Below are 19900 nucleotides of genomic sequence, written 5' to 3' on the forward strand. Positions count from 1 at the left end.
TTTGATACAATGCACACAGCCATTTTATAACTTTTTTTATAACACAGCCATTTATAAGAAAAGCGACAATCAGTCACTATGGACCATTATACCTTGTCTATAAGGCTTTTGATATACTTAAATTACATTTCAATCAGACTTTAAGGGCAGGTTTCACAGACACAGATGAACTGAATTTTGAATTTTGTATGGAGAATCTCAGAACTGGCCAGAGGGAGGGGTGTCATAGTATAGCCTGTAGAGTGGTGAGACGTTGGTGGTTCAAATCCGTCTGAGCGTCCTTTATTTCGCATATCTTTCCCTCTCTCTCCCTCCCCATTCTCTCTATCTACTATCACTGTGCTGTGCAATACAGCTGGAAAAACCCTAGAAATTATTTTTTACTTCAGCTGTTATCTGGCAGCTGTTAATGCAGCTGTTGTGCATTTTGTCTTTCCTTTGCACTGTGGTGAGCATGATTCAGAGCTGGTCCACACTGCAGAGTGCAGAGACTTTCTTTGTAGAGTTATGCCATACAGTGCTGTGGAAAAGTATTTGCCTTCTTCCTGATTTCCTATATTATTTCATATTTGTCACTGAACGGTTACAGATTTTCAGACAAAATGCAGTACTAGACAAAGGGAAACTGAGTAAATACAAGACACATTTTTAAAATGATTATGTCATTGATTTAATTAAAAAGTTATCAAACACTCATATTCAGGTGGTGCAACCAGTGATTAAGTTTAAGGGGGAAATTACTTTTTCACATAGGCGATATGGGTGTTAATTAAATTAATTAAATAATCATTTTAAAAATGTGTTTTGTGTTTACTCAGGTTCCCTTTGTCGAATATTACATTTTGTCTAAAGATCTGAAACCATTCAATGTGACACATACACAATAATAGAGGAAATCAGGATCGGCAAATACTTTTTCTTGGCACTGTATATCTTATTCCACAAGGCAAGGCTTGCAAATAATGAATTTTATGTTAGCTCCAGACTGAAGGAAAACAACTGGTTGTATATCCTGCCAGCTATGCTGGGCTTAAGAGTTACTGTGTTGACATCAACCGTGCACATTTCAATATGCAATCAGACACAAAGCATGCTGACATTGGTGGAAGAGCAGACAATCAGGTCTGTGGTGCGAAGCTTATTCATTCTTTGGCATTACGTGCAGGACAGACTGTCTGATTGAAGGACATTGATGAACATGTCTCAGTTCAAGCCCGTGTAATGATTTCTGGAGGAGGAAAATGAGAAAACAACCTACTTAACAGCATAAGTCATTTCTATCAGATCCGATTATCTGCTAATACAATGCAGGCTGAAAACTGTGCCAATGAAAGATTAAGGTCAAATATGAATAACCATGGGAGAGGCTTTTGGGCGAGGAGGTGTTCGGGCGGGGAGGCGTTTGGCCACCCGGGGCGTCTCTGCAGACACTGAGGGGCCCGCAGGGGCTGTCCTCGCAAGCGTGTGTCCGCTTCACAAAACCGCCCAGTCAGACCTGCATCGCGGGGCCGAATACAGAGCGGCTAACACAACAGGGCTATCTCTCTGCATAAACACCTGTCTTTATGCATCTATAGTAATTGTTTCTTTGTGTAAGTAATAAATGTGGCGTCATTTTAAAAGATTCAGTCTGCAGCTTGAGCAGTGAGCAGCTTTTTTCCTCATATAACTGATGTGCATTTGAAATGCTCATTTTTAAAAATATTTGAAAACTCCTGTTCCTGCAATAAATTATCAAACTTCTGAATTTGCATGTGGGGAGGGGGTCGGGCAAGATCAACAGTGAAGTCCTCATGGGAACGATGAACTATACAGGGCATAACAGAATAGAAATAAAGAAAAGGACCATGATTAAAACTGCAAGTGTACTAGTTATCAGTGACTTCAGCAAAGGGTTCACAAACATTCAAAAATACTCCAATCTGGGGACTCCCAGATTTATGTTGGAAAAGTCCTGGGAGTGTTATATGACTGAAAATGATCTTTTTCAAATGAACGATTCTGACATCATGTTTCACTTTTCATGCAGCAATTCAGCTTGTGTCTGCCAATATGATGAGAACAATATACAGCCCTGTTCTCACTGGTGAAATACATCATAACTATTTTATGGTCATGTGAATCATTTGGCACTGCACTATTAGTGAGGACCAAAAAAGAGATATTGTGCTGACATGACTACATAATGTGGACTCCATACATTTGGAAAATTCAGGAAAGTAGCAGGGACAATAAATAGCAAAGTTTTCAAATGTTATTTAAACACACACGCACGCACCCACACACGCGCACCATCACCACCCTTTAGACAGTAATGTGTCGACGTATTATTACTTTGCATTAGCAGTAGCCTACCAATGTAAATGCTAGTCCTGTGATAACAGATTCAATGTAGCGCAATCTAAAGCACGACTAGACGAAGGGACTTGATGTAGCCTAATTCAGTTGGGGACTGCGTCTCGATTTGGGATTCCCTGGCAGAATGAGTCACTTCTTTACTTTCTGTTTTAACGTTCGGAATTTCCAACCTCCTCTTAAAAACATGAGTGTAATGCAGTTTCCGAATTTCTTTTGTTTCGTGCTACAATTCTAGTAAAGGTTGAGGGGAAAAACGTATCGGCTGCGATTTACAATATTTCCCATTTGAGGTCATATGACTTGTAGGCTACGGTTTCCAGACATAGCCTACTTAGACTTTTGCGTAGACATTATTCCTGATGTCAACATTTTAAGCAGAGAGAGAGAGAGAGAGAGAGAGAGAGAGAGAGAGAGAGAGAGAGAGAGAGAGAGAGAGAGAGAGAGAGAGAGAGAGAGAGAGAGAGAGAGAGAGAGAGAGAGAGAGAGAGAGAGAGAGAGAGAGAGAGAGAGAGAGAGAGAGAGAGAGAGAGAGAGAGAGAGAGAGAGAGAGAGAGAGAGAGAGAGAGAGAGAGAGAGGGGCTAATCGGATTATGGAGCTTCAGTTTTCCACGCGTGTCTCTAAAGCGGTCGCAATGGATGTAGCAGTTTTACTTTCTATATCCTGTGTATTACATATTGAAATATTCACCGAAAAACACATTCGACAACGTCTTAAATCGGGTTTTAAGAATGGTTTTCAACGATCGACGATGAGTTCTCGCTCGCCTTGATGGCATAACTAAAATGACAACTTTTTTGGGAAACTTTATTTAAGACGTAGATAATGACTCTCGGGAAAAGCGAACCTCCTTGGACGTGTTAAATGCGTGGATCAAATTTGGAATTGCAGCGCTTTGTATGAAGTCACAGAGATGGATCTGTTTTTCATTCCAGTGGTGTAGCTACCTATAGCCTTCCGGCAATTACACTGCAAAGTGCCGATTGTTTTGGGATTACCGGGGGTTACCGTTATTTGGCTAGTTTAAATAGGCTACTCCTATATTATTACATCAAGTAAAGTCTAATTTATTTAAAGCAGTTTAAATTATCACCAACATTGGTCTCAAAACCCCTAGTTTTTTTTAAAAGACTGTTTTACCAAGTTTTGATGTTGGCAACAATTCAAGAAGTTTGGGGTTCAAGTGCACTGTTCTTTTTCCCTGTGGATTTTTATCTAGGGGGTCTAAATGGTGCTGATAACAGACGACAGGGAAGGAGGAGGGTCCTCTCCTGTCAAACTAAAACAAATTCAAAAAAGTAGAAGTCGAAGCGAAGTTCATCCCGCACACACAGTGGAATATGCTCATTTCTCGGAAAAATATGACTATCCGGGATCTTGTGAAGAAGAAGACGACGGAGATGAAGAATTATCCGAGTTACCCGATACTAGGAGTATTGCCTCAGATGACTCATTTTATCCACCAGATGATAACTTTGAAGACAGTGAGAGGACATTATCTCCTGAGAGTCCTGTGCCTCTCTCCTTGTACCAAGCATGTTGCAGCAATAATGCTGCCATTGTTCTGATTATGATACGGCAAGGAGTGTCTGAAGACGAAGTGAGAGAGACAGACAAAAACAGTAGGGTAAGTAGGCTACAATGGGGGCGAAGATACTTGAGATGTATGGCCCAAGCCAATAGCCTAAACGCCAAGTCATCAATCATTCATCAGTGACAGTTGGAAACTAGCCCATGTCTTTGTCTTGAAATGTATGATTATTGTAACATATGGTCATCAGTGGCACCGGTGAGTTGGCTTTAGCGAATATTTTCATATCTTATCGATTGAAACAAGGTTAAAGATGTAGGCTAAATACCAAAAAGCTATTTGCTAATAGTGATGCATTTTATTACTCAATAGCTTACACAATTAGTAGTCCATAGGCTATAAAGAACTAGAAATCGCAAATGGCTCAAATAAAGACGCGTAAACAGCTATAAAGCTTGTCCACTATGAAAAAGACATGGTTTCCTATGTTGCTTACTTAGCAAAGGTGCTGGTCAGGCTTTATAGACCTGGCTACAAAATCAGCTAACTATGACAAAATAATTTCATGTAACTTGGCGCTGTGTTTTTCCCTCTTACCATCTGAAGAGAATGTGTTTATAAGGTATAAAAGTTAATGTTTTTAAAGGATGAGAATCTATGGACGCTGTGGTTATTTCTCTAGGAAACCCTGAAAAGTTCCAAACTCTAGTTGTTGTATAGGTATGGGCCATGCCCTGGCAAGCTGTAACCGGGTAGATGGCATATCTGCCATTCCAATAACATCCCTGTAAGGACTTGTCTGATGTTTACTCAAAGAGACCACCCACCAGCACCTCTACCAATACCTCTCTCCTTTCATATGAGTATGCTAATAATCTCCTGTGGCCTGTATAGTGTAACATAGACACTGGTTTCCCTGTGAGGAGTGCGCATGCTTCCTGGTGCAGGTAACTGCACAATTTGCAATTCCAAGTTGTAGAAAAAAGTATTAATTTTTGAAAGCATGGATCTATATAGAAAATAGGCCTATAGGCTATTTATAGTGTGTTGACCACACAGAAGTACTGTGACATTAAGGTAAGGGTTAATTCCAAATAATTTTGTCTGAGAAAGCTGAAACAATTTATCTTATCCACTGAGTGGCTCTCCAGAAAAGTGATCTTGTGAGCATAGTCAGCCATTGACCAATGCTTCTGTAATAATACCTTATATTGGTTGGCAGAAGCGTTGTGTCAAGTAATAACATGCAACTTAAAATGTAACACTGCTTGTAATTAAAGTAGGTACATAAATAAATGTGTTTAATGTACCTACAATAAATACATTTTTGTCAGATTGAGTATTATCTTTGTTCTCAGACTGCAGTTTGCCTCAAAAAAGAAGCATGAATGTTTAGACCATGCTTCCTGGCACATTGTAAATAAATAAATAAATAAACCAAAGCAATAAATAAATAAACAAATAAAGAATACAATGGCAGATGTCATTTCAAGTCATTTAAGACAGATGTGGAAAACAGTCTACTGAAGGATAGTGGAACTGTGCACAAGTGGTGAAAGGCATCACTATATTTTTTATAAACCTGAATTTCATAATAATGTGAAACAGATGTGCTACAATCATATATTTACAGCTTTGGAAAACGTGCTTGTATGTATAGAATTTCAATCATATCAATGTAAAAAAGGAAGGGAATTTACAGATGTTTCAGATCCCATCAATTCAGTTTAAGGCCTGCATCCACTGCCTATTTTTCCCAGCAATGCAGATTTGAGCTGGCTTGCATCCCAGGGCAAATGGTTGATTCAGGTTTTGGACAGCTTCCCACAGACCTTTCAGTGGAATATGTATTGTTTCTGACATTTGATATTATGTTTGAGATATTATATAGTTACACTGGTTTCGTGTGTCCGGGCTTTATAATGACTGTCCCGGGATTGCATGAGTGCAAGGGCCAGATTAGTGTTCATGACCTGGATTTTTTGATCACATATTTTATACTTGCAGTAGATTGGAAAACACCATGGCTGAGTTGCCCGTATGGTAAGATTATACAGAACTCAACCCCTGTTTACTAAGCAAAACACATTATATCCCTGGGTTGGTGAAAGGCATGACTGTGTGTTTATGTAAATACTGGGAAAGTGATCATCTTTCCTGTTTTGAGTACCCGGCCTGTTTATTATTTATTTTTATTTTTTTTGGCCCCTTATGTTGGAATAAGGCTGCATGTGACGTGGTGTTTAGCACTAATTTGTTGCACTGATGCACTATGTCCTGTTTAATGCAGTGTTGCCTTCAAGTCTGAAAACACAGAGGTGCTCTGAGGTATTGGAACAGCCAGTTCTTGTGTGTGAGTTTCCTCTTGAACATATATGGCGAAGCGATCGCTGGTCCCTATTTATTTTAATGACTTCGCCATTGCAACAATTAGGCCCAGGCCAGTCTGTCTGCATACAGCCCTGCTTTTGTGAGTTTATGGACCCATTAATTTGAATGCATGAGGTGCATGGATCGTACACACGGCATGTTGTCCACATCCACAACTTATCATTAGAGAAACATGAACTAATCAGTGGACTGGTATACTTCCAAATCTACTTTACAACAGATTCCTGGTGTAGCAGAGTCCAGCTGAGGTATCCATTGGTTGGAGATTCTTTAATTGCTCTAAAGCGGTCAGGAATTTAGTGCTTGAATATATTATTGACCTTAAAACAGAATTATAGTGAATTATTTATCTAATAGACCTCATTTAATATGTTGTGCTCATATACTTCACAACTACCAAATTATTATAGCTATTTTTACAAGCTTTCTTTATTGATGTGCATTCTTCTTAATTTATTGTGGCTGAAAATATTTTTGTCCAGAAATGCAGTGATTCAATGTCCAACGTTGTATTCTAAAAACTGATAATCCAGTTCGAGGACTTGAGGACTAGGTTAATTGGGCACATTTAACTAAAATTTAACATTTAGAATATAAAACACCTCATTCTATGAAGTTATATTATTCTTAATGGGTTACACATGCATGCTCCTACTTTAGTTCCTAAAGGCAACAGTGCAGCATAATGTTTAGACAATTGGGCTTTCAACTCCAAAGTTGTAGGTTCAATTCCCAAGTGGGTCACTGCTGTTTTACCATTTGCTTCAGTACATATCCAGCTGTGGATCGTCCATGAAAAAGTGGCATAAGCTGAATGCCTTGCTCCAGATAACATTCCTAAGCTAAAGAACAAAGTTAATAGCCACTAGCTTGCAGGCAAGTTCATCAGAGCAGTTCATGTATTTTATCGTTGTGCTTCTTGTTTGAGGAAGCCCAGTGTTGTCAGTTACTCAGGGTTTTAGTTCCCTGGACAAAATCTTCAGTCTTGACTTTACTCAGAAACTTAATATAGCCTATAATTTTTTCAAATGTCCTACATTTTGGAGGATTTCACTCCTGGTGTGGCATGCGTAGAGCATTATATTTAAACAAAATGCATTAAAATCTGATTTAAAATCATCATGTACTTCATCTTGTGTTATTAAATATTTGAGTGACATGTTGTCCTTGTAACACACTATCCTGCAAATGCACAATGGTGTGCTACAGTTTCCCATTAAAAGAGGTTGAAGTGTATAGAAGGCACCAACAGAGCAGAAGGCTGTGGCTCACAACTTACCCACTGACCTGGTTTATCTCTCCCATACTTCACAGGCTGGTAGACACACTATTATATTACAAAAATGAGGCCAATGCTGACTGGCCACCTCTAAGAAGGGCACAAGGGTAGGGGATGATTAATAGACCTCTGCCAGTTTTTACTTTTAAAGTGATCGGGTTCAGTTTGAGCAACTGTAAACACCAGTATGCTTTGAATGCAATATGTTCTTTGGATTGCACTTAAGGATCATGCATTAGATGAAATACATGAAGTGCAGTTGCAAGTAAATCATATTTCACTTGAAATATTGGTTTCCTTTAATGCATGTTTTTATGTATTAAAATAGCTTTCTCACTCTGTAGCTTACAGTGGAGAAAGTGGAGTTCTTTGTTTTCGTTTTTAGGTTTTATTCATACTGTATTATTGGAATGCCTACTTTTTTTAAGCTGACAAAGTTAAAACAGAAATGTTGAAGGAGTTGCTCAGTTAAACTTTGCATGCATGGAAAGTTGAAGGAAAGAGTAGGTCCTCGCTAGGATATTTTAGGGTTCCCTCTCCATAATAAATACATTTGTTTGAGAATGTAGTAGATATGCTTTTTTTCTTACCTTTATTGTGGTTAAACTATTATTTACCATAATTAGTTTTTCAGAAGTTATTTATTATATACAGTGGCTTCCAACAGTATTGATAAAGTAGCATGTAAAGACTATAAAAATAAGTAGGCCTAATACAAGTACTGAGCTCCTTTCTAATTCTCAACTAATTTTAATTAATTGGAACAGCTATAATAATGGTTCAGTGGAATCAACCAAAGGACCCTTTTCTCAAATTGTGTTCTTAGTCTTGCTGAACGATGATTTTGTGAGTAAGTTCCCTGGCAGAGGGAACCAGCTTTTCAGGCCCAAATGTCTTGGTACCTACTGGAGTTCATGGTTCCATTTAACTTAGAATCTTACATATCTGATAATAGATTTTGCAACCTTGTCTCCTAAACTCGATTTTTCATTGCCTCCCAAACCATCTGCCTTATTGTGTGTGTGTGTGTGTGTGTGTGTGTGTGTGTGTGTCTGTCTGTAGTATTGTGAAGGTCATTAAGTTTCATATTTTGTTAATTAGAGTTATTTAAAGTTATTTTCCTAGTTATTTGCCCATTTCCCCATATGGATCTTGCAACTGTGCCACAACACATTTCCCCACATTTGAGATTAAGTAAAAAAAAAGTAGCATGTTAATACAGATTTATTTTTGTTTGATTTTATTTAAAATAATAATTTGGAGTGATTATGCCACCTAATTTTATGGTAAAATGTAACTTAAAAACCCTTATCTCTGAGAAATAGTTTTAGTATATAAAATATAATTACTCCTTTTTAGTTACTCGTATTGTCAATTTTATATAATCTTCTGTGCTCATCAATGCCAAAGCATGCTTGTATGATTGATTTTTATATATGGCCTTGGTTCTACAGTGCTTCAGGTCAGATTTTTTAGTAGTGTTGGACAGGGCAGAAAGTACATCACAACTCTGCCTGCAATCAATGGCTTATCCCTTCTATTTTGGGAGCAGAATATATTACAGATTACTCTGAGTCTGAGACTTGCGTTAAGACGCAGAGGAGAAGATTTGATTGGTGTTCCATAGGGCCAGTGGCCAGCTGACTCAGATGCCTGTCACCTAAATTCACACTGTCTATGCTACTTCAGGATTACCCATTCTGATGGTAGGATCCCACTGTTAGAGCATAAAAAACAAAAAATAAAAATATACTTGGATTACATGGATGAATTTCAACCGTGAAGTAGTATTGATTATTCAACTGCGGTGTTGCTGTGCATATCAGATGTTGCCAGGAATTTCATTCAACTTAAATTAAAACATTGTTCCAGGTCCTATAATTTTTACAAGTTAATGCTGTTAACATAAAGACAAAGTAATAATTGAACTCAAATTAACCATTTGAGTGATTATTTAGTATGTACAGTATCAAATCAAATAAAAACATCTATTTTATTTGTGTAGCCCTTTCTACAGGTTATAGCTGCTAAGACACTTTAGAAGGAAAACTTGACAAAAACCAGCCAGAACCCATAGAAAGCAAGCGAGGTAAAATAATAAAAAAATAAAAAAATGGTGGGAAGAAAAATGCAACATTTGTTTGTACATAATCAGCAGCAAACCAACAGCAATGTGAAGCCTGTATTCCAATGTGCATAAAGGTTTTGGCATGTAACAAAATGTTATGATGGTTTTTTTTCCGGGATCATTTAATTTAGTAGGTTTTATTCCCTCTCAAGTCCATTGAGAAATTATACTGTTTCATTGTGATTTTCCTTAAAACCTTTACAACAAGGAATTAATTTCACTTTCTCTAAAGACTTTCTCTTTAGAGGTAAAACAAATAATAATAAATTGCAAGGTACATGAAATGTGTTAACTTGTATAGTCTTTGAACAGTTTTTGAAAGTCACTGTTGTTTACTCTGGCTGGGTTTTTGACAGAAGGCTGTTAAAATCCAATTAATTTATCACACAATACTACAGTAATTTTGAGATTTAGGCAACACTGTATAAAAATATCAAGCTTGTGAACTGCAAGCTAAACAGACTAAAATGTATATCCTTGTCATAATTTATCATCGTTGGAATTTTAAATTAAAATTATCTGACAAACTCCTTACATTTCACTGTAAAATCCTGTATCAGTATATATTTTCATTGTCTCTTGGCTTAAATTAGTTTGTGTGATATGGAATGCCAGTATGCAATGGTTAAAATAATAGAGCATGAAAATAACTTTTATGTTCATGACTAGAGCACTGTGTGTATTTAGTATTTACCTCTCTTGACCCAATCCATTAAAATAAAGATCAACAGATAAGCAATGGTCTGAAAGTAGTTCTCTCTTTAACTGCATCACAGTAAAAGTAGTGTTGTCTCAAGTTATATTTAGTAGGTCCCTGCAGTAGTGTGTTGTACAGAAAGGCTCACTAGTGGTTATCCAGTGCACTGCCGTCACCTCTCTGTGTAATATAGGGCGCTAAGGGCAAACACTGAATGTAAAGATAGCCACAAACTGTAATTTTAGCAGTAGGTTACATATCTACAATTTATTACTCTGCACAACAACTGCAAACTTGAGTTTTTAAATGGTTCTATGATACTCTTATCTACAGTTTAAACCCCGTATCATCCAAATAGCCTAGATCTCTTTAGTTTAACATGAAAAATGAAAAGAAGTGAGAATAGTGGCCAATTGTGTGATTGTACATGTGAATACAATGTGCATACATGTAGTCATTTGCACTACCAAAATGTTACTTTCTAGTCTTCGGCTTTGAATATTTCATTTGACATAAGATTTCAATGTATGGCATGAAAGTGATGTATTTCAAAACTGAAAAGGGCAATCTCTTGTTCAACCTCGCACCATGAGATGTGAAAGTTTATAGAAAGAAGATTTAATTTTGATGGTGGATTCTTGTAAATTGTTCAGATTGTAAGGTTTCTGCACAAAATGCAAGGGGTGGTCAAAATCAAGAATGTAAAACAGTTTTGCCCTAAGGTCATTCATTTTAAGAAATAATTTAACTTGAGTAAAGTAATTAACTGCATCTTTGCAGTCTTAATCTAGTCCAGTCAAAATTATGACAGTTTATCTGACATATTCTTTTGAAATCTCTGTAAGATTTGTTTGATCGTGATACAGTATAAGTGATTATACTGCCCTCTGTGAAGATACATTTATCGCCAAGAATTGTCTCATGAATGTTATGTTGACATTGCTGCTGCAATCAGCAATGCCTACTTAAAAAGACATAAGAAATCAACACATCAACATTTAATATTAAAATTTTTGAGTTTCATAGTTTTTTTTTTTTTTAATGTTTCATAGTCAGAAACTTGCTAATAAGACCTTAAGCAGATAATTTATACTTAATTTACAACCTAAATATCAAGGATCTGGCCATCTCTTGTGCCATTCTGGTTGAGATTTAATGGGTTTCCTTGTAACAGTATATTTACACCAGCATACAGATTTGTACATTTGCTAGTCTGCTTTTCACTGATAAATACTGTAGCTCCTGTCAATTTGACAAATAGTGAACAATTCACCACCATGTGAGCAGAAAAAAATGCCTCTTAAAGCAGCTTTCCAATTAACAAGGTCAGCTTTATCTTTTAATTACAGTTGCTTCTAAAGCTGTCTGTAAATTCAACTGAACAGAGTCTGAACATCTCAATTATACAAGAATAGCAGATATGCCTTTCTGGCTTTGTTTCTTGTGTGATGCACTGCTTCCCCATTCAAGTCCTATTCTAAGCAATGAAAATCAAGGAATTAAAGCAGGCTGTTATAACATTAAGTATTGACTGAAAACAATAAAAATGCTGGTTTTCAGGCATAATGAAATATTTGTATTATAATTTTTAAAAAATGCTTTATTATTACATTAATATGAAATTAATTGGAGGCCTTAATTGCTGGCAGAATAAAATGTAGTTTTCAGTTGCTTTTGTTAAATTTTAAGTACTTCAGTGTGTAACATTGATATTTACTGGGCAATATAAATTCTACCTCCTTTGAATAGCGACTTAATTGTTTCACTCAAAGTGGAGGAAATATAATCACTTTCCACATGTCTGGCACCTCAGCAGGTCAGCATCACAAATTTGGGAAACTGAAAATGTGGTCAGAATGCTATAATTCAGACAGTTATAGCAAGTGATAAAAAGGAATAGTATTGTTTTCTCTGTCAGAACCTTATAATAAAATGGTGATGCAGACCTGTTGCCATGGAATTTGTCATTCAAATTTGGAATCAAATTCCAAAACCAGTTTGTTAAACAGTTTGATTTTGCATAAATAAAAGTGATGTATGGCCATCTTTGAAGCAAATCAATTTGTCAGAGGAAATGTGCAAAAAAATGGACTAAAACAAATTGCTCAAATGCGTGCAGAGACCAAAGATGAATTTTCCACCCAGACACTGTCAGAAGGCATTATACCACACCATGTATTACTCTCATACAACAGCCCTTCATGGTTAATTCCTTATTTCACCAATTGATAGGAAAGAATCAAAACCAAATGGAACTTTGATTCTCTTTCTTAAGGCACATATTTGTCTGCTCCTATATTATTTGGCTAATCATATTTCATAAAAACATACTTTAATGATGTATCAGGTATGCATCCACTTTCTTCACTAAAAAATCACTAAAAAATGTATAGAAAAAAGTGAGGTTATGAAGAATGTTTGAATCTTTATTCAGTCGCTGACTGGTGGTGAGTACATATGAGTCCACACAAATTTCCATACCATCTATATCAGCTGTAAGATGCTACATTTCCAAAAGTATGTGGACACCTGAACCTCACACCCATATGTACTTATATGTACCCATAGTTGAACATCTCATTCCAAAACCATGGGCATTAATATGTTGGATCCCCCTTTGCTGCTGTAACAGCCTCCTCTCTTCTGGGAAGACTTTCCAGTAGATTTTAGAACATGGCTACAGGGATTTGCTTCCATTCAGCCACAAGAGCATTAGCGAGGTTGGGCACTGATGTTGGGCATAAGGCCTGGCTCACAGTTGGCATTCCAATTCATCCCAAAGGTGTTTGATGGGGTCGAAGTCAGGGCTCTGTGCAGGCCAGCCAAATTATTCCCCACCAAACTCAGCAAACCATTTCTTTATGTGCCTTGCTGCTGAAACAGGAAAGAGCCTTCCCCAAACTGCTACCACAAAGTTGGAAGTGCACAATTCTCTAGAATGTCATTGTATGCTGTACCATTAAGATTTCCCTTCACTGGAAATAAAGGACCTAGCCCAAACCATGAAAAACAGCCCCAGACCATTATTACGTCTTCACCAAACTTTACAGTTGGCACTATTTGGGCCACAACAGTTGCCACTATGCATTCCGCCAAGCCCAGATACATCTGTCAGACCTCAAGATAGTGAAACATGATTAATCACTCTAGATAATGCGTTTCCACCGCTCATGAGTCCAATGGCAGTGTGCTGTACACCACTCTAGCTGGCGCTTGGCACTGCACATGGTAATCTTAGGCTTGTGTATGGCTTCTCTGCCATGGAAACCCATTTTAGGACGCTCTTGACAAACAGTTTTTGTGCTGACGTTGTTTCCAGGGATAGTTTGGAACTCTGTAGTGAGTGTTGCAATTGAGGACAGATGATTTTTATGCGCTACATGCTTCAGCACTCGGCGGTCCTGTTCTTTGAGCTTGTGTGGCCTACTGCTTCGAGACTAAGCTGTTGTTACTCCTATGTGTTTCCACTTCACAATAACAACACTTAAAATTGACTGGGGCAGCACTAGCAGGGCAGAAATTTGATGAACTGACTTGTTGGAAAGGTGGCATCCTATGACAGTGCCACATTGAAAGTCACATGCTCTTCAGAACGACCCATTCTACTGCCAATGTTTGTGAATGGAGATTGCATGGCTGTATGCTTCATTTTATGCAACTGTTAGCAATGGGTGTGACTGAAATAGCCTGAAACCACTAATTAGAAGCGTGTGAAAAGTAGTGTATGTTTTGCAGGCTCTGTTTCTGTCTTGGAAAGCCAAGTAAAAACTTGTAGCAGCATTGCTTGGCTTTGTCCTTTTCACCATTATGGAAGAGGAATAGACTGAAATACATTGGAAACACACAGACTTTTCATAAAATATATAAAAATATATTATGCATGTATAAAATATACTGCAATATCTGAAAACAGAAATACATTGTTTATTTGCCAATATATTTTTCAGTGTTGCAGTATCTTCTTATCTTGATAATATATTCTACTTACATAAGGGCAGCTTATATTTGCATTTCTTGCCATGTTTTTGTGTTGTAGTGCTATTACTACAACACTATTGCATCCTTTGAAATAAATGGGGAACTTTCTCACATGGACTAGTTTTCTAACATATTCTGTAAGATTACACCGCATAATATATTTCTGCCAGAAAATTCTGAAACTTCCATTCATAAACATACTCTATATGACCTGAAGCATCTGGACACCCGTTTGTCTGGGGCTCTTTTCCATGGTTTGTCCTAGGTCCCTTAGTTCCAGTGAAGGTAAATATTAATGCAATGACATTCTAAATGATTCTGTGCTTCCAGCTTTGCGGCAACGGTTTAGGGAAGGCCCTTTTCTGTTTTAGCATGACAATGCACCCGGGTACGCAGAAAGGTCCGTATAGGGATGGTTTGGTCGAGATCGATGTGGTAGAACTCGACTGGCCTGCACAGAGCCCTGGCCTCAATCCCATCCAACACCTTTCAGATCAATTGGAAAACCAACTGCGAGCCAGGCCTAATCACCCAATCAGTGCTCGACCTCACTAATGCTCTTCTGGCTGAATGGAAGCAAATCCCTGCAGCAATGATCCAACATCTAGTATGAAGTCTTCCCAGAAGAGCGGAGGTTGTTATAGCAAAAAAAGGGTGGACCACTCTGTATTATTGCCCATAATGTTTGATAGGATGTTGGATACCAGGTGTCCACATACTTTGGCCATATAGTGTATCTCAGAGGTGCAACATTCCTTGTGCAGGCAACATAAAGTGGTAGACAGCTGGATAGATATGCATGGTATTATTTTAAGGGATTTCTAACAATCTTGTTTTAGATGCTGTAACCCTCTAAGCTGAGAGATGCAGTTGGTCATGCAGGCAGATGATTAAAAATGTGTTTTTATTTCACAAAATTGCATGTTAGGTTTAGATATAAAATCAGCAATGGTCTGCGATTTCTTGTACTGTGCTTTGTAGAGATGTCACACTGAACCTTGTACTGCACACCAGTATTTGAAAAATGTGGTATATTAATTGGCTAATTAAAGTTGAATTTTATAAAATTAATGTAAGCAGCTTAATTGATTGATTCTTTAAAAATGTAAAACTGGTAAATGATCTATCACCAATTAGTACTTAAAAGGGGGGAGGGGCATCATATTTACGACATATATGATTATGTTCTCATATGTTGACAATGTACAGCATAACAATGACTGACCTAAGAAAACAAATCTGAAAACGTCTTTCAAGAAGAACATCTTGACCTTGGCCTCAGGCTGGAGTTTTGCTAGCTTGATGTCCTTGCGGTACTGCTGCATTCATACCCCACAATGATGTCGGGCTACAGATTGCGTTGTTGTAATTCTGCATAGAAGATGTTCTGCATGCATTTCAGCTGAATCCATAATATGCATTTAGGGCTGATGTTTAATATTTCACTGAATGGTCAAATTAACATGTAGTGTTTTCTAAAGTCAGCTTGCTCTATTTTATATGTGTGTTACATATCCTCTTGGCATGTCAAGAAAGGTTTTCGCACAATGCCAGCGATGTGTAACAAATTCAAGCCTGTGGTCCTGTGACACTTGTTATTTTTCCACTGGGTACTTGTCATGCCCATCTTTAAAATGTTCTTCATAAAGCTGCACGTGATACTATAGCTTTCTCTGTCACCTTTGAGGGCAATTGCTTATGCTTAGAATAAATGTTGTTAGGAATGTGATTAAAATATCAAGCATTGCTTGCATTATACTAAATCTGGTTTATTGAAATTACCAGACATTTTCATTATTTAGCCAGGCAATACGTGAGACATGATTCTTAGCATTCTATTTGGAGGCAGTATACAATATCTCAAAATAGTTTTTGAACTCTCCAATAAAGAACCTTCCTATGTCTCATTATTCAACATATAAAACATCGTATTACTTTTGAAATGATTTTCCTGCAATTAGTAAGTTATGGGGTGGTGGGGTCTTGTGGGATCTCATTCTGAAAACAACAACACATTTTTAAAAACTCTAAAGAATAAAGCACTATTTCCATCTGTTTCTTTTCAGACAGGATTGATAGTTGCCTGTTACCAGGGATATGTGGATGTAGTCGTTGCCCTTGCAGAGTGCCCTTACATTGATGTGAACTGGCAGGACAATGAAGGCAACACTGCCCTCATTACTGCTGCTCAGGCTGGTAAGACCTGTTCTGCAACATACTCTCTATCAAACATGACAAGGTAGTGTTGTCCAGTACTGCTTTCTGTTTTATGTTTATGTTTATGTTTTGCTTTTCCCACCATGCAAGGTCATTTAAGAAGAATAAGATGAAAAGTCATGAGTATGGATATACAGGCACACACACACACACACACACACACACACATGCGCATGAATGCAGACACACACGTTGGACTGTGTTACTGGCAGTCATCTCATTTCAAAACAGCAATTTAGTGATAGTGTAGCTTACATGCTACCCTGAATAGAGGTCTACAGTGGAGATATCTGTACTAAACGAAGACTAGATTGTTGTGGATACATTTAGTTCAGGATTATTGAGGGAATTTTAGTACAGCAAAGAATCAAATGCAAATTACAATATCTCCTTCATATTTCCAGGACACATAACCATCTCTAACTACCTGCTCAACTACTACTCTGGCCTTGACATCGAGAGAAGGAACTGTCATGGCTTCACAGCTCTCATGAAAGCGGCTATGCAAGGCAGAACAGACTGTGTCCGAGCTTTGATGCTGGCAGGTGCGCAGTCCTCTCTCAGAATCCCATGGTCCTCCCGCAGTTTTCTTTCCTTACGATACGTCGTAAGACATACTGTAATGGACCACATGCTCAAGTGGACCACATGCTCCTTGTATAAAACAGCATATTGCATTTGAGAAAATATTAAGCTAATATCACGTGCTATTGCACTAAAAATTAACGATAAAAAACATTACTGAAACTTCAACAAGGCCGCAGTGTGAGTGCGCACTGCAGAGCGTGATCTCTTATCTGTGCTGTCCCACCAGGAGCGGACCTGGAGGCGCGGGACGACGGGCGGAGGCTGACTCCGCGGCAGTGGGCCCTCTTCACGGGCCGCCACGAGACGGCCCACCTCATGCTGCGCCTGATGACCCAGCCGTGCCCCGAGCAGTACCGCGACTCCTACCGGGCCGAGTGGCCCAGGCTGCCGGAGCTGGTGGCCAGCGCTCGGGAGCCCAGGGGCTGGCTGCACAAGCTGTCGGAGACGGTGCGCGGCGCCCTCTCCTTCGCCGCCGGCTCGGAGCCCGCCGACGGCGGGGTGCTGGACCACATGGTGCGCGCGACCACCGGCCTCACCAGCCCCTTCGTCGCCACGGCCTGCCGGACGGTGTGCCCGGGCAGCCCGCCCTGCGTCAGCAAGAGGCGCTACTCCGTGCAGGAGATACTCCGGAGGGAGCGGGGCGAGCCGCTCCAGAGCCCGGACCCAGAGCGCCACGGCGACCACGGGCTGGTCTCCCGGCACTTCCGGGCCACCCTGGCCCCCAGGAGGAAGGACCGGCGGCCCAGCGCGGAGGACGCGGCGAGGCAGAGGCACGGCAGCCTGCTCGCCACGCGCCCGGCCAGGAGGGGCAGCGTGCGGCCGGACGCCGTCCTGCCCAAGCTGCGGGTGACCAAGGCCCCGCCCCCCGACTACGAGCCGGAGAAGAGCCGCAAGAAGAGCAGCTGCAAGGACGAGCACTTCCTGCAGATCCCCAAGTGGAGGTACAAGGAGCTGAAGGAGGAGAGGAAGAAGGCCGAGGAGGCCGAGAAGAAGAAGATGGAGGAGGCCGAGAGGAAGAGGGTCGTCGCACGGAGACTTTTGCTCACGGGGAAGAGGAAGTGAAACTCCCCTCCCCCACCCGAAACCTTAAAGCTGAGGAGAGTTGACCACCAGCTGCTGAGTTGAGCCACACGCCTTGTGAGGGCTTCATACTTGAAATAATTTATATTAATTTATTTTCCTATTTATTGCTTTTGAACAAAAATATGATAGATTTTAATAATGTGCATTTATGTGATTCACGTGACTAACAAACCTATAGTGAGAGCTACAGCTTTATTTTATTACCTGCATCACATATTCAGGGGATTTAAACATGTTGTGTCCATGATTTTTTACACTAAATGCTATCTTCAGTCATTTTTTAATATAAAGAGTTTTACCATAGTGAGGAAAAACACTATTTGAGTTGCATGCTAAGCATGTCACTTCCACTTAAGAAAGGGGAGGGAGTTAAAAGAAGGAAAAGACCATGAAGATTTAACAACGAATTCAATTGGTCAAATTCCTTTACTAAAAACGGGCTTTATATGTTCAATGGACAATGGAATTTGACAAGCGATAGCAATACTTTTTTAAATAGCTTGATAATCAACTGAAATAACAAGCTTTAAAAAAACGTATGTATTTTGCAGAATGAATGTACCACAGTGCATATTTTGTAAAACAAAAATGTCATATTTGTGCAAAAATTGTTTTGGAGATGTGACTATAAAGTGAAAATATGTACGCAACTACTCCATAGTGGAACAGGTGATAGCTGGGCATCATACTTAACATTTACATGACCTGAAAATGAGTGATGTAGTACTAAGTTAAGCAAAGCATTGGCTCTGTTAATAGCAGCAAAAATGAATATATTTTGCAATACACTCAGTGTAGTCATAAAAACACTATTTTTATATGGATGCTGAAATGAAGTGACTGGATGGATAGAGCATATAGAATATATTCAGTAACAACATAATAAAAAAGGAAAAAAAAAAAAAAAACTCATTGAAATACTTAATACCAGAGATTATTGTTACTATTCCAGCCTGCAATATGTCCGGTTTTGTCTACACTGCAAAACTAAGAGGTTTTTTCCCTGTATTGTTGGACCTAACTAAACAGCATACTGTGTTAATATTTATTCAGCTTTTGTCTGCTCCTATCCAAAGTAATGTTATGTTACATAAGAATCTACATAGAAGGTCAAAGTCCCCATCCTCTACCCCACTAAGACATTTTACTGGGAAACTACTGAAGTGACACTTTAAGGTAGCGATGGGAGAACGAGGATTCAGTACAGCAGAAAAATAGGGAGAGTCACAAAATACTGTAAGTGACCTGTTGATCTAAACTACATTTTAAACTAATTATAATGATTTTCTGTGGAGCACAATATATTTGCTTTAAAGCAGCGCTTCCAAACCCTGATCCTGGAGATCTACCATCCTGCAGGTTTTCATTTCAACCCTAATCTCTAGTTGTGGAGTGAGGTGTGCTTTCTTATGGTTGTAGTGAAAACCTACAAGACAGTACATCTCCAGAAACAGGGTTGGGCAGCCCTGCTTTAAACAAATGATCATTGCGGCCCCACCCATTTTGGGACTCATAAGGGGACTTCTGAGAAATGCTTTGACTTTCGCTGTTGATTTCTGTATGCAACCTGTAAGTGTTCTGCATCTCCATTGAGGGCCATGTTTTCATACCCAAAAACTAAACATGGTACTCTCGACATTAATGCGGCCCAT

The 19900-nt window shown here is 38.9% G+C and overlaps 1 protein-coding gene across 2 annotated transcripts; it reads left to right on the top strand.

Annotated features, from left to right (window-relative positions):
- The first annotated feature begins 2903 nt into the window (after positions 1 to 2903).
- ankrd33ba (ankyrin repeat domain 33ba) lies at positions 2904 to 18358 on the top strand. Of its 2 annotated transcripts, none has more exons than XM_035416178.1 (4): positions 2904 to 3983; positions 16427 to 16556; positions 16982 to 17122; positions 17392 to 18358. In XM_035416178.1, the coding sequence occupies exons 1-4, from the start codon at positions 3585 to 3587 to the stop codon at positions 18225 to 18227; spliced, it is 1506 nt and encodes a 501-aa protein (XP_035272069.1). In that variant the 5' UTR covers positions 2904 to 3584; the 3' UTR covers positions 18228 to 18358. The 2 variants fall into 2 exon arrangements, with proteins under 2 accessions (XP_035272069.1, XP_035272070.1); XM_035416179.1 differs by lacking the exon at positions 2904 to 3983 and adding an exon at positions 3990 to 4964.
- Positions 18359 to 19900: the final 1542 nt, after the last annotated feature.

This window comes from Anguilla anguilla, chromosome 4, assembly GCF_013347855.1.
Source record: "Anguilla anguilla isolate fAngAng1 chromosome 4, fAngAng1.pri, whole genome shotgun sequence".
Lineage (NCBI taxonomy): Eukaryota > Metazoa > Chordata > Actinopteri > Anguilliformes > Anguillidae > Anguilla > Anguilla anguilla.

Bases quoted from the DNA above. Each gene is read 5' to 3' on its own strand.
- ankrd33ba (XM_035416178.1), top strand. From the start codon at position 3,585: ATGGTGCTGATAACAGACGACAGGGAAGGAGGAGGGTCCTCTCCTGTC. The intron at 16,557-16,981 runs GTAAGACCTGTT...TCATATTTCCAG, and splicing joins CATTACTGCTGCTCAGGCTG to GACACATAACCATCTCTAAC. The intron at 17,123-17,391 runs GTGCGCAGTCCT...CTGTCCCACCAG, and splicing joins CCGAGCTTTGATGCTGGCAG to GAGCGGACCTGGAGGCGCGG.